The sequence below is a fragment of the Petromyzon marinus genome, unplaced genomic scaffold (genome assembly GCF_048934315.1).
Source record: "Petromyzon marinus isolate PM22_M1 ecotype Great Lakes invasive population unplaced genomic scaffold, UKy_Petmar_22M1.pri1.0 PM_Scaffold_34, whole genome shotgun sequence".
Classification (NCBI taxonomy): Eukaryota; Metazoa; Chordata; class Hyperoartia; order Petromyzontiformes; family Petromyzontidae; genus Petromyzon; species Petromyzon marinus.
In genome coordinates, this window is record NW_027423324.1 from 810,811 (window position 1) to 825,984 (window position 15,174).

Genomic DNA, 15,174 nt, shown 5'->3' on the forward strand with positions numbered 1-15,174 from the left:
ACTTCTATTTTAGTTATGTTTAACTTCGGTTTAGCACTGTCTAGAAGTGAGATTTCCTTGGTCGTTGAGAATGCTCTGCTCTCCAGAAAAAAAAACTCCATGTCCTTTTTGTGAAAGATGGGCAACATCATGAGTGACCTTTCTGTTACCTGTGAATAACCCAACTAATAATTGGTAATGCATATTCTCAGGTTAACATGATCCATTGTAATTTATATTACTACATTAAACCCCCTATAGTCTTGGCACCTGATATGCTCACAATGATGGCTTCACATTTACTCTCTTTACGACTGAAACAGGAAGACTTCTTCACAATTTTTGATGATCACCTGACAAAGCTGGTTGTAATCACCAGCGAAACGTCATATTCAAATTGTAAATATTGTGGGTTTAAGGTCCAACACAGCAGTGTGCTGAATTAGTAACTAATTGGCATATTTTGTGAACTTAACAAACCTTGCTAATTGGCTGTGTCAGGTGTCGGGTTTAACGAAACATTTATATCAATCTAACCCAAAATTATTTTTATGGACAGCTATGTTTGTTGACTATGAGCTGAGATTTTTGGTGGCCATCGAAAATTTTCCTACCTTTGACAACATGTTAGAGGTTCCCAAATCCATATTTTTCAACAGGCTTTGTTCTTTAAAAAAACCCCTTTACACATTTGCTCAGATAAACCGGTTAGACCTATTATATGAGGTTATATTTATTACTTGTCCTTTACTAAGAGATCATGGAATTGCGGTAGAAAAGAAGATGGTTATATGATGCTTGCAATAACGTGAGATTAATATTTGTTTAGGAAGATACAAGGAATATCATATTCGGAAGAACTGTTCAGCAGTGGCAGGTGTAGAGATAAGCCAGAAGGCTACTACAGGGAATGATGAACGTAGATCATTGCTGAGGAGTCGAGTGGAAACGGCAAGGGAACGGGAGAAAATCAATTTGTGGTGGAGACACTAAAAATGCTTTTTAACACCGGGACACTGATTAGCGTCCATCAGCACAATGTGGGGAACGACTTTGCTGCTTTCTTGGTCTGCAGTTTCACAGCACTCTGCTACACTTCTATTTTAGTTGTTTTCTACTGATTACTTCTGATTGGACACTAACGTTCAATACTACTTTTCATTCGGCAACACTGCAGCCACTTATTTGTGACATTTTCAAAACAGTATTAAAATGTTCGTAGTATAAATGACCACTTTGAATTGAATATGGGTTCCAATAATTGAATGTTTTGCTCTGCTACCAGAAGGAAATTATCAACCATATGAAGTATTAAGTGAATCGTTTGTAACTTAATTTTACGGCATTTATTTCACAGGCACTACTTATAGAAAGAATAATGATAAAGGCGAAGAACTTGCTGCTCTTGTGTTCATTGAAGTTCAGGTACAATGAACGCAGCATGTTTACACATTGACTCCAACATTCATTATTCATTGTGTAGGCTTACTCACAAGGACAGCTGTGGGCTTCATCCCTCATTAATCAGATCCCGTGTTCTCCACTACAGGGGAGCCAGAAGAGTGAAACAATGAAACTCATCCGAGAGAACCAAGATAATCTCAAGGCCTGGATCGGAGTAGATCCCTCACACCTCCTGGAGCATCTCAAGGACTATGAGTGGATTCCTCACCACGTTTACAACGCAGCCAGGAAGAGGCATGGAGAGGAGTGTGTGGAGCACATACTGAACCACTTCTTAAAAAAAGGAGACACAGGCTGTAAGGAACTGTGGGAAGCACTCTTCTTTGTGAGGAAGCACTATTTGCAGCTGTGGAGGTGGCTTCACAACCGAGGTATGACCCACGTTCATTATAACAAGAGTTGCGTACTGGCAGTGAATTGATTTTGTATGGCTTTTGTTACAATTGTAGTGAATCTTTTCAGAGACGCGATTTATGATGCAACAACGTTAATTCTACACTTCGTGCAACACCGTTACACACGAGACTAAATACACCTATCTCTCTTGTTACACATAGGACCACAATACACCTATTTCTCTCGCATACAGGATAACTATAATCGGGTCAGAGCAACCAACGTGCTGCCTGACCCACGATGTCGAAGACAAAGACGTAGATATATCACTTGGGTTCCACTTTACCTGCAGACAGCCCCAATATACGATCGGAGCTCCCCTTTTATCCTTCCCAGCGCGGCCTGGCTCCACCCTCGGCCCCGCCTACCTCTGGAATTACACCACACCTGTTCCCTCTCTGGCTCTGCTCTTAACCACGCCCCCTTCGGGAACTCTCTAGAGTCTAGACGTTTCTCAGCTCCTCTTTCCGTGTCCCGTCGTTCACCCTTGGCCCACATTCCTCACCCCAGCCCATCACGTGCTTAACCCGCTGATGGGGTGACTCGTCCTCGCATGCCCCCCCCCTGCCGCCAGCCACCCCCACCACACTCCCCCAGTGACCGACTCTGTGGCGATTACCTGCGGCGCTGGCAGAGGCTGTTATCCCCTACTCTGTCGGTAGTACTCATCTGGCTTCCTTCTGCTAGCACCCAGTACCATGCCCCTGGCGCATTGAGTGGTACTGCATGGTGTGTGAGGCTCTGTGCCCATTTCTGCAGCACTCGGCGCTACGCGCCATAGTGATCCATTTAACATCACTACACAATGAACAAGGAATAAAAGTCATTCATATGCTTGGATTCCGTACAACTTTGCAGCTTGTGCTTGCCCTTTCAAATAATTAATCAGTTATGTTCCGTGCCACAAAACAAGATGGCACTCACCAAGTGGCATGTGACTGAACAGCTTCATGTTAAACGCCGTAATGCTTGAGTACAATTATGAACCCATCTCTGCTTCGCCTCTTGATTCTTTTAGCACACTTGTGGTAAAAGTCAAGAGCAATGAAAAAAATGCCCGTGACATTTATTCAACGCTGTCAATCACAGGTGACGCAATGCAGTGCATTCGAGAGAATAAGTCAGCTCTGAAGCTGTGGATCAGTAGGGACCCACACCATCTTCTAGAGCATCTGAAGAGTCAAACATTCATCTCTAATGCCATCTTCGCTAAAGCCAAGGGCATGAATGGCGGCGAGAAGTGTGCAGAGCTACTTCTAAATTACTTCATCAATAGAGGCAATGATGATTGCCTCCAGCTGCTGATTTCTCTGCAAGCCGTGCAAGATGAGTATCCTGAAGTCAAACAGTGGCTGGGCTCTCTTGGTAAGTTATTATTTTATTTAAAATGCCTTACACCTCTTTCATGTAAACAACGGGAAAGATGATAATTTGGAGGACAAGCAGACAATCGTAACTCTGCCACAGCAGCCCTGTAATCTTAACACGTAGGTTTTTGCAACATCATGATTCATAATTCATTTTTTGGTTGGGCCACGGAATAATAGCACCAAATCTGTGTCGTTAGATCTGTGTACTAGCGATTAATATGCCAATTATTATTGATTCATCTCACTGAAAAGTTGTAAAGCAATCCTCAAGACCAAACTCATCAATTCGATTTAACATTATTAAAAAAACAGCAAACATCATCAAGACAATGTTCGGGAAGTCATACACACAATGTCACCTTATCCAGCTAGGTATCATGACCATAAGAGGTTTTTGGGTTAGATCATCTAGATATAATGTGCCGTTAAACCTGCCACCACCCGATGCAGCCAATTTAGTAAGGTTTGTCACATTTACAAAACATGCCAATTCGTTACAACTTCAGCACACCGGTGTGTTGGAGAGTAAACCCACATTATACTTATGCAGTACAACTACTCATGAAGTTTGTGGATGTTTGGTCATTCATAGATCCTATAAAGTTTTGATTCTTTGGTTTAATCATGGATGAATGACACAACGTTGACTTTAAGAACGTGGTAGTTTTATCCAAACATTTTTTTTTACTTGCAAAAATGATCTAATGCACACATTGAGATTGATAAAATGTACATAATACATATTTGAGCTGATAAGTTAAGTGTGGCTTGGCATATATACATGTGAAAATCCCGTGTAATATTCAACAAATCTATTATACCAATTGTAACACTTAGTTTAACGCTTTAGTGACCATATAACGCTATCCTTCTGCAGGCTAAATCTTGGCTTAAAGCTTTCGTGACGGCAGGAATTCATATTATTTGGGTATTTTGGTCAAGTCACGTAGATATGGTCAAAGAAAATAATAAAAATAACAAAAAACTACGACGTTTCGATCACAACACAAGCGATTGTCATCAGGAGGAAAAAAAAGATGACGATCGCTTGTGTTGTGATCGCAACGTCGTAGTATCTTGTATTTTTGTTGTTATCTTCTTTGAACCTACTGTATCTACGTGACTTTACCGAGAGACCCAAATAATATACTTCTGCAGGCTAGCATATTCTTGAGTATCTTTTAACCTGTTGAGACAGTGCTTAGCTACACTTCTATTTTAGTTATGTTTAACTTGGATTTAGCACTGTCTAGAAGTGAGATTTCCTTGGTCGTTGAGAATGCTCTGCTCTCCAGAAAAACAACTCCATGTCCTTGTTGTGGAAGATGGGAAACATCATGAGTGACCTTTCTGGAAGTGATGGCTACAGAGATCGGTTTCATGAGTGTGGGACATTTTGTGTAGTCTTAACTCTACCTTCATACAGATAATGATCACGAGAGACAATGTTGTCCACAACAGGGCACTGGGAGCCTTGGTAATGTGGCTTACTAGAGGCAGATGAGATTCAGATGCCAATGGAACGTGCACACAATGGAAAAGGAGCAATTACCATGTGATGCCATGTCCCAGCAACCACACCATGATCGTGATGACAAACATTACTTCCAGTTTGAAAATAAGATTATGTTGCAATTTGATCACAAATGTACGAGTGATTCTAGAAAGGTATTGAAAAGATAGCATAAGCAATGCATTAGTTGGCAAGAGAACATGATCTGTAAGCGGTTTAGATATCGTTAGATAAACACGTTTGCGCTGAGTGGGACGTGTGTACACAATGGGTCATGGCCAATCGTTCAGAAAGGCATTGACGTGGTCTCCAGAAGTGTAACAACAAAGGGAAGACCGACGTGTAGATAGTGAGATAAAGTTTAAGCAGATCTTGAGGTCGCTTATCAACTGTGTAGCAACTGCATGATTTGGCAGAGGGTTGAATGTACTGGGGATGCGTGGTAGCATCAAGAGACATCTTGATCTTTATTGCAATTGTTCAAACTAAATTCCTGTTCATGTCTGTAGAACATTTTATAAAGTTTGTAATGTAAATATCCTCCATCACTCTCATCTCAGTGTCTCACATTCTGTGTTTATCATCATTATTATTCAGTTCTAATAAGGTAATTTGCTGCTATGAAGTGAGAAAATATTTAACCATACCAACTGTCCACTTTAATCAATGGTAACCTAGTAGTATTGTATTTATTCACAGGTAGTACCAAAACAAAGAGCAATGGAATCAGTGTGCCACGTGTTGATGTGCTTTCAAATGGAATTCAGGTAAACTAGATGCAGTTTGCATGCACATTGAACACTCTTCATTTGTTTAGTATATATGCTTAGGATGAAGCATGCTTTGGAATCCATTGCATATATAAATAACAAACTTAACTCCCATGTTCTCTAATTCACGACCACAATCAGAGTGACACATTGAAACTCATCCAAGAAAACAAGGGGAATTTCAGGGAATGGATTGGAGTGGATACATCGCACTTGCTGAAATTTTTTGACGAATCACATTCTATTCCACACGAAGTTTGCCAAGCAGCCAAGAACAAGCATGGAGAGGAGTGTGTGGATGTTATACTAGATCACTTCTTTAACCAAGAAGAGACGGCGTTGTGGGAACTGTGGAAAGGTCTCTACTATGTGAGGAGGAACTACGAGCCACTAAAGAGCTGGTTTCAGAAGCACGGTATGATCCACACTAATAATACATCGTGCATATGCACGGATACTGTACAACTGTACAATTTTCCAATGTTTATTTTCCAAATGGTTGAATACTGTAATAAAAAATGTTGCCTGCTCCTTTAATCTTTTGGCACATTTTGGAATAACAGGATAGTTAAACGAAAAGACAATGCATATGAAAAGATAAATGTAAAATGCATCCAAAGTTCTGTTGTCACAGGTGAGTCCGTGCGGTCCATTAAAGAGAAGAAGTTGGATCTGAAGTTGTGGATCGCTAAAGACCCCCGACATCTCCTGCTGCAGCTGACGAGTCGAGGACAAATTCCCAATAAGATCTTCACTCAAGCCAAGGGCATGAATAATGTTGAGAAGTCTGCAGAGGCACTGCTCAACTACTTCATATCCAGAGGCAATGACGACTGCCTCCAGCTGCTGTTTGCTCTGCAAGCCGTGCAGGACAAGTATCCTGAAGTCACGCAGTGGCTGGGCTCTCTTGGTGAGAAATCACTACATTTTAAACGCCTTCCTGCTTTTTTATGTAAATAACGGCCAATTGAACACTGGGTGACCAAGTGGCCAGCACACTCACGAAGGAGTCAGTTGTCAACGAGTCGACAGTTTTAACCCTGCTTAATAGCCCTGTAATCGATTTCTATGAGGCATCCTCAGCTATATTATATCCACTGCTGAATGAATGCATCCCCAAGCCACTGTTAATCCACATAGTCATGTGATACATTCCATATAGCTCCAGAACCTTAGCCAATTCTACTCCTCCAACTCAACGCTGTGCACACCCTTTGGTGCATTCCCTCCTCTGTCTGCCACTCCATCGCTAGTCTCCACCACCAGGCTCCCAATCCTCCTAGTGACCTGTCTCACCAAAGCCTAATTAATTTTCTCAGCAGTCTAAAACATTGCATCTACTTCCAAAATTGTATGCATGTATGTTTCACTTCTTACGGACCATACGCATACATGTATGTTGAACGTCTTTCAGACCATACACAGCTTTTGTTATTTTCAGTTTATTTTTTTTATTTTAAATTTATTATTTTTAGTTTCTATCTCCATGACTTTACCGAAAGAACCAAGAATATGCATACATGTGTTCCACTTTCTGTCTATGTCCATGTGTCAGATCCATGTCATGTCAGGTAATGTACAATTAATTAAATTGTTATTCTTCAGGAAAATGGGTGCTACTTTTCAGGATTGAGTTCCGTTCTCCAAAAGCACTCCAACCTCACCTTGTCCATCTCTAAGGCTGAAACAGCATTAACTTTGTCTTTTTTTACTGCAGTGTTTTTCAAAAGGCTTTGCAAGAAGACGAGCTTGTTTCTGAACAAGTATACCAACTCTTCGCTGCAAGAAAAAATTCGATCTTATAAACGGGAGCTGATCCAGGCACTGCACTCCAACGTGATACCCCTGCTGTCTCAACTACAGAGCCAAAATATATTCACTGACTTCAATGTGCAGGTATGTCCATGGTCTGGTGTAGTAATTAAAGGGGGATCAGGATCAAATTGAAAATGTTAAATTACAAGGTGAGAGAGTAGAATGGTGTGCAGTCTGCCATTAACATGAAGATACGACGGCCCTCATTAACATGTTCCATGTAGGTGATCCAAGTATTCTATGAACATGTCTAACGTTTGTCCTCGGAAGTATTTCATTATAAAAAATAACATCACATTCCTATCTGCAGAATAAAAAAAACCTCACACGGCACATGATGGGTAACATTATGAGACAACCTCACGCATGATGACGTCATTGGATCGCAAACGGGGAGGTGCCTTGTCAGCGAGGCCAGATGCAAAGTGAAGCCTTTTGGGACTAGCTGCCTCCAACTCTATGGTGACTTTTTAATCAATTTGGCCAACATCCTTCAAGACGAGTCCCTAATAGCAGCGAAACTTTATAATAAACTCTTGCTCACATTGATTTGTGCCCCCAGTTGGATAATTTTAACATCATCAACGGATTGTGTTGTCATCGATGCACAAGCATCAAACGAAGTCAAACCTTTGCCATTAGCACTGCCATTTAACTGAAACACACACAGAATAGCCTGGCAGTGGATCTGAAAATTTACTAATGCCTGGAACATCGCCCTGTTCTAAGCAACACGCTTTGTGCCTGTGTCGGTGTAGGAAGCGAAAGAAAGGGAGCAGTGGCAAGGCAGCGAGAAGGCGACTGAATACGTGCTGGAGCTGGTTTGCGTGAAAAGACATGTCAAACAATTCTGGATGGTGCTGTGGAATCTCCGTGAAACCTACCCACAATTGAAGGACATTTTTGAGCAATTCTAACTGGGGTGCAGGAAAAATGTGGTGCAGTAGTTAGAGCACATCGTTACCCATGGAATTTTGAACCCAATGTTGTTTAAATCTTTTTTCCCTCACACTACCTGTCTGTGGAATACCCCACCATCTTCTATTTACTCAAGTTCTTGTACAAACCGTTACCAATATGTAGTGACATCGGGGATGTCACTGTATGGTGCTGGCCCAGAAGGGCCGTCCTATGCGATGTTCCTACATCATGGACCGTGTGGGTGGCTGTGTGAGGCCGGTTCTAGCAGAGCATGGCGTGCGATGCACCGTTATGGCGTACACCCCATAGGTGGGTGTAGTACCAGCCCTAGCGGGGCTTGGTGAGCGCTGGGATAGCGCAGACACCACGCAAAAATCACAAGGGGGAGCGGGAGAATGTCGGGACAGGGTTGCCCTGGCCCACGGCACTCTGATTGACCCCGTAGACACGTGATCCGGAGTGTCCACAGAGAGGGTCCCAGGTGGGGGGGCTTAAGGGTGATCACGTGTTCGGGGAGAGCTCTCGAGGGGGATTAAGAGCGAGCTAGAATGCTCGCAAAGGTAGATGGGGCCGAGGGCGGAGCCGGCCCTGACCCGGGAGGATATAAGGTGGGTCCCTCGGAGGGACTGGGGTCGCTGCATTCTACAAGCTGGAAGCTCTACATCCTACAAGGCTTCAACACGTGGTCGGGGGCCCGAGTGAGGGTCCGACCCTTCGTAGCTGTAACTCCTATGTATAGTGTAGTTGCCTGGGTGGTCACCACCCTAGGCTGTATCTGGTAAAGGGGCAGTTACCCCTTTGTGTATACGTGTTACAGATAAATGTGGTGCCTCTATGGAACAAGGTCTGCGACTCAGGTGGACTCACTGCAAATCCATCATGAGACCTGATCTACGTAGTGTGTGGGCGACAGTGCCGAAGATTGACGCGTCCAGCCGTGCTAGAAGACTGTGCCGTGAGCACAACTTTCTGGATACCTTAAGCTGTTGAAGGAATGCCAGACTCCTCTCCAACATAACTCCAAGGAAGAAAGGCTCTGCATCATACATTAGCAACCGGGCATTCAGATGCAGTTTGAGCTCGTAGTTGTCTTCAACGTTGTGTAGGTGAAACACACTGGAAACTGTCTTGCTTTTGCTTGGCCGACGTGTCAATTTCTTGCAGTACTGTAGTCTGCTACCATGGCCAGGTGACTAATCAAGGTACATTCAAGGCTGCCAAAATCACAGGCTTGGGTTGTGATGCAGATGTAATCCACGTACATAAATCGTCATAACTTTGCAGAGGTAATCGATTATTTTGCATTGGCAAACTGCTGACCTTGTTGGTGGACAGTCAGAAGCAGCCATCTTGAGAGGCTCAATGCTGCCCACTTCTGACCCTAGCAGGGCTGGGGACAATATTCTTTGGGTCTTTGGGTGAAGTCACGTAGATAGGTTCAAAGAAAAAATAACTTAAAACTACAGCGTTTTGTCATTGCAACACAAGCGACACAAAGAATATGGATTCCTGCAGTCACGAAAGCTTTAAGTCAAGATTTGACTGGGGATAAGTTGAGCAGAAGTAATTTAGTACACTTGTCATGCACACATCACGGCTATCACAAAGGCACTGTTTCACAGATACAGGTTGCAATATTTTCACAGCAGGGGGTGATGTTACTGTGTAATTTTTTTGGTATTTTTTGGGTAATTTTTAGACTTGGAATGTGAACAAAACAGCTGGCACACAATGATCTGCTCCTGATTGATACCAGGGGATATTTAATGTCCAGGGAAGCGGACGGCACAGAGTCGTATTTACGGTTTATAAACACTGCAGCTATAATGCTGGCAGGTCGCCCGGCTCAATCTGCAATTCTCTAACAAGGCCATGAACCGCGACTGCTGGGCCACGTCACTGCCTGCTGGCAGTTCATCGCAGCTACATTGGGTAAATGAAGTTGCTGTCAAAATGTTACTGTTGTTGTGCAATGGTTCGTACACTAGACTTGCAATCCAAGGGGCATGGGTTCTATTCCATTCCTAGGTAAAATGGTAGCTTCAATTATCAGCAGTATAAACCAGGTGCACCACAGTCGATCAGCAAGTCGCGTGCAGCGGGATCAATATGGAAGAGTTTGTGAACAATGCACCCAAGTTGGAACTCTGAATATTTCCCTCGTGAGGGTTTTTTGACAATACATTGCAGAGCTGCAAATTACCTATTATTGTGGTAGGGCCATTGAAATTCCCTCACTTCTACAGTCGACCCTTCCACATCGCGGGGGTTAGGGGGCGCAGGCCCCCCGCGATCTAGAAAAAAAACGTAAAATGTTTTGGTCCCCTTGGTGAGTGGAGCGAGCACCTCCTGCCGGGGGGTTTAAGTTATCTCTACATATCCAGCCTTTGCGTGTCGTCTACTGGCTTTTGCGTTCTTTTCGCAAACTTAAACTTTTTCAAAATATTACTTTTAAAAAATGTGGGTATATTTATGGTATTAAAAGATCAAATGCATTAATATTATACAGTACTGTACATATGTTTATGCATTTATGAGTTACTAAACGTTTTGTGTGTCGTCTGCTAGCCTTCGCGTGTCGTCTGTGGCCTTCGCAAAACTCCCCAAAATTTCCCATAAAATGTTCTTATGCCGACCCCGCAATATATCGAAAACGTCATGGGAAAAGTCGCGATGCAAAAAGGTCGATTGTATTACATTGTCCTCGAATTACATGACACAATGGCTGGCTCGTTTCTAATGACGTCAGGGATCTTTGACGTCCACTCTGAATCAGACGAGGCGTAATATTGCATACACCCGCAGTGATAAACAGGACGGCCTGCCGGATGCAAACCGCCAACCTCAACAAGTGGTGAACGCGCTGCTGCTGGGCCCAGTCACCTTCACGATGATCCCCTGTGACGTCCTTTGATTGATGTTTAAATGGCCATTACGTTATGCCACATGTGACAAGCCAGTGTTCCTAACCCGTGCTTCAATCAGTAGGGAAAGCAAACTCAGACGAATATTTTACACATTTACCTTTTTAGTCTGAGAAACTCGATGTACATTGAAATGATTAAGGCAATTTACGCTAATGCAAATATTTTAATAAAGCTAGGTATTGAACAATAAAACTATTATGAGACCTTTGCCAGGAGCAAGATATAATGTTTTTACCCTTTTATCTGGCAACAAAACTGATACCTTTTTACAAGGGATCATGCTTGCATTAACCGCAACATTTACGGTCAAAATGCAAACAAAAAGACAACACTGATAATGTATGCACTGTCCTTGCAATTGATTGGTACACACTCGAGACAACTTTTCTTAGTACCCAGTCTCACATGGTGTTGGACCAGATGACTCCAAAAGGCGCACACCTCAAAGACAATGCACCATCAGTATTGAGAGCTCGGGGTAAGCTTGTGTGCAAGTATGTCAACAAAGGATCTGACATAGCTATCTTGGGCCTCACAACAGATGGCACAGTGCATCATGAGGTTCAACAACTTTGAATTGGTAGACACATCAGCACCAATGAAGCCATATTGAGAATCCTCAACTTCCCCATTCACGAGCGACATCCCACTGTGTTTTGTCTCAGCGTGCACCTTGAGAATAGGAAAAGAGTCTTCTTCATGGACACATGCACATACGCGAGCCCAAGTCCCACAACACACAACTCTCACTGCTTTCTTCCTTCACTGTAGGGATGATGCTTTGCTCAGACACTGCTTCATCATGAGGTACCCAAGTGCTATACATGGAATGTTGCGAGAAAAGTAGGTGCACCGCAATATTGGACAAAATGTGTTAAATTACCCACAAAAAACAGTGAAGCACTTGGCCGTGTTTACACTTACATCCCAACAATTTTAAATGCTTGTACCTCAGACTGCTTCTACATGAGGCCAAACGGCCTAAGTCATTTGAAGAGCTGCGAATAGGTGATGGCACCATCTGTGATACTTACCAATATGCTTGCCAACTCCGAGGACTGCTAGAGGATGATGAGCAATGGAACAGCACTTTGGACGAGGCAGCTGCAACTCTGTCACCAGCAATGGTGTGGAACCTATTTGCCATCATGCTGCACACATGTGCCGTGTCTAATCCTCTGCAACTATGGCACGACCACAAGGAGAATCTGGCAGAGGACATTCTACACCAGGCACGTGCAAAATCCAAACCTGCTACATCACTACAATGATGCCATCTTCAATCAGGCTCTTATTATCATTGAAGATAAGTTCAGGATTTAGGTGGAGCTAGCCTCTAAACTTTTGCCCTTCCTGAACCAGAACAAAACAAAGATAATAATGTGCCACATAGCCTTTTGCGAGAACCCAACTAAAACAAGCAGCAGCTTACTGAATACATCGTACTGCATGAGCAAAGTCTGCTTCCAAGCCACAGAGAAGGCTTCAACAAGATTATTATTGCTGTTTTCACGGCCAGTGGTGCCATTTTATTTCTGGCAAAACTTTATTTATAAATCTTCTTTTGGCCAAAATCCGGCAGAGCAACATTATCTCCAATACAGTTGCATTATTATACATTGCTGTCACTATTGACAGGATTGAAGAACAGCTCAATCTGTCTTCAAATTGAACTTTAATTTGGATAACGCAGAGGCACCTACCTGCAACATTACCAGGACCACTGGCAAAGCCACAGTTTGCTGTAAGTCTGCTCAAAACGGGCAATGACAATGCAGATAGAAGTTTCTCTCTGACCAACATTGGCACAACAGTTGCAACACTTCAGTAACTTGATAAGTTGTCTTTGGTGATGTTTCGCCACTTACATGACCACAATTGGCTATGCAAAAGAGGCATCCTCGCACCAAAAAATGGCGCTGTGAATATCACTAACAACGACCTCCTTTCTGAATTACCAGGTATTTCTCATACATACAGGTCAATTGACACTGTACTGGACACTAATGAGGCAGCCAATTACCCTACAGAATTTCTCAACTCTCTGCAACCACCTGGTGTGCCTCCACACAAACCCAACCTCAATATTGGCACACCCATCATGCTTCTTAGGAATCTAGACCCACCAACACTTTGCAATGGTACGCGATTATCTGTGAAGAAAATGATGCCCCGTGTAATTGAATCGACCATCATGACTGACCATGCAGCAGGACTAATTCCACGCATTCCAGCCATTACCTCTGACCTGCTCTTTCAATTTAAACTCCTTCAATTCCCTGTCCAGCTCAGTTTTACATTAAGCATCAACAAAGCACAGGGTCAATCACTCAAAGTTGTTAGCTTAAGCCTGATAAGCCCATGTTTCTCTCATTCCAACTCTATGTTGGTCGCTCCAGAGTTGGCAATGCGAAAAAAATTCATATTGGCACTAGATGACAATACATCCAATATTGTATATCCTGAAGCTCTCCAATGTTAACACATTTTAAAGCTGTCCTCATATCAAACAAACAAGTTATGTGACTATCACACAATAAAAACAACCGTAACAAAATACACGTTTACCGACTTCATTTGCAGCATTAAATCATTCTAAGGCAACATGCCAAGACATTACTCTTACATTTGATTACTGAGACCCATGCGAAGCTGGATAACTTAGCTCGTTACTTATAATATTGAGAATATTGGCCTCATGCTCAGCTTGGCCTCAAGTTCAGCTTGATAATTCTTGGTACACGTTATTGAAGATCAAGGAGCATCGTGTGTTCAATGAGTGTTGTGAATGGATTCGTTGTATTAATGTGCATCACGCCTTTTTCAAGTGCGTACATCCATTTGTTTGCCTTTACCACAGCACACTGGTTCGGATACTCATTCTTATTTGTGAAATATCTCTCATACTCTCCCCTAGGATCCATATATCCTTTATTCTTAACTTTGCCTTTCACGCACTTTGCATTCAACTGTTGTGTCGACGTTGTTTCATCAATTTATTTAAGGACACTCGTGTTGATAAGGGTGCATCTCGACAACAACGGTGATTTGTTATATTCAATCAACCAAAATTATTATAATTGCTGTCATGAACGTTACATAATCATCTGAATGGTATATCTTGAAAGCGTGGTTTATAATACCGTAAGACAGCAAAGATGATCATCAGTTTCCAGGCTGTAGCAGACGGCCTCCCGTGTGTATGTCCACTCATGTGTCTGATTGTACACTGCTGTGTATGTATGTAGCGGCATAGCACTGGCTGCTGGCAGAAAAGGAGATCTGAGGCGTACGGCAGTCCTCACGTCAGCAGGCCAGGATATACACAAGACAAGGATCTAGGGGAAAGGTCACAGAAGGGGCCCACCAGGAACCCGTTATTAGGCTACAGAAAGGGGGCGTGGCCGGGGCGGAGCCAGGCCACGCTGACAGTATAAGAGGGGCCCCTGTGGGGCACCTCGGGGCTGTTGTTGGAGTGAGATCCCTGTCGTGCTGCTGAAGTCCATCGTCGACATTCTTCTCTTCGTCTTCACCATTCTTCTCGTCGTCGTCTCTGTCTCTACCTTCTCGGGGCGCCGCTCGTCAGGCAGCCTACCAACTGCCCTGCCTGAGTAACATCGCCGACAATAGACGGACTAAATATTAAGTTTGTTAACCCCGATGGTGCTCGTTAATAAAGAAGTGCTTCCAAGTCTTATCGTCTCCGAGTTATTCACTACATGTACACTCGTGTGCCTATGTACGCAAGTGTGTATGTGTGAAATATTTTTCATGTGTTTTCACGGTAATTGCATTGAGGGTGAAGGGGTAACCGGCCCCTCGCACTCATCTCGAGACCGCGTGGGCGGCTGTGGTTACCATGCAGAACCGCTGAGGAGGTCGGGGGTTGTTTTTATGGTACTTTACTCGTGGAAGGGAAATGCCAAACAACAGGGAGTGGCTCACCAAGAATGAAGGGGGTGTGGGAACGTGGCGGTAAGGTGTGTGGACCTGTAAGCCCCAGGCTACTGTGGGCTCAC

General features: G+C 43.3%; 1 protein-coding gene across 2 annotated transcripts in view; it reads left to right on the top strand.

The window, feature by feature from the left end:
* The window catches only part of LOC142923220 (uncharacterized), a 39,504-nt gene extending 24,654 nt beyond the window's left edge, over positions 1-14,850 (top strand). For both annotated transcript variants that reach the window (XM_076064150.1, XM_076064149.1), the window contains 8 exons: positions 1,337-1,404; positions 1,529-1,814; positions 2,929-3,204; positions 5,422-5,489; positions 5,634-5,907; positions 6,127-6,402; positions 7,210-7,388; positions 8,066-14,850. In XM_076064150.1, coding sequence (XP_075920265.1) covers positions 1,337-1,404; positions 1,529-1,814; positions 2,929-3,204; positions 5,422-5,489; positions 5,634-5,907; positions 6,127-6,402; positions 7,210-7,388; positions 8,066-8,224 — 1,586 coding nt within the window. In that variant the 3' untranslated portion in view covers positions 8,225-14,850. The remainder of the gene's footprint in view (positions 1-1,336; positions 1,405-1,528; positions 1,815-2,928; positions 3,205-5,421; positions 5,490-5,633; positions 5,908-6,126; positions 6,403-7,209; positions 7,389-8,065) is intronic.
* The last annotated feature ends 324 nt before the right edge of the window (positions 14,851-15,174 follow it).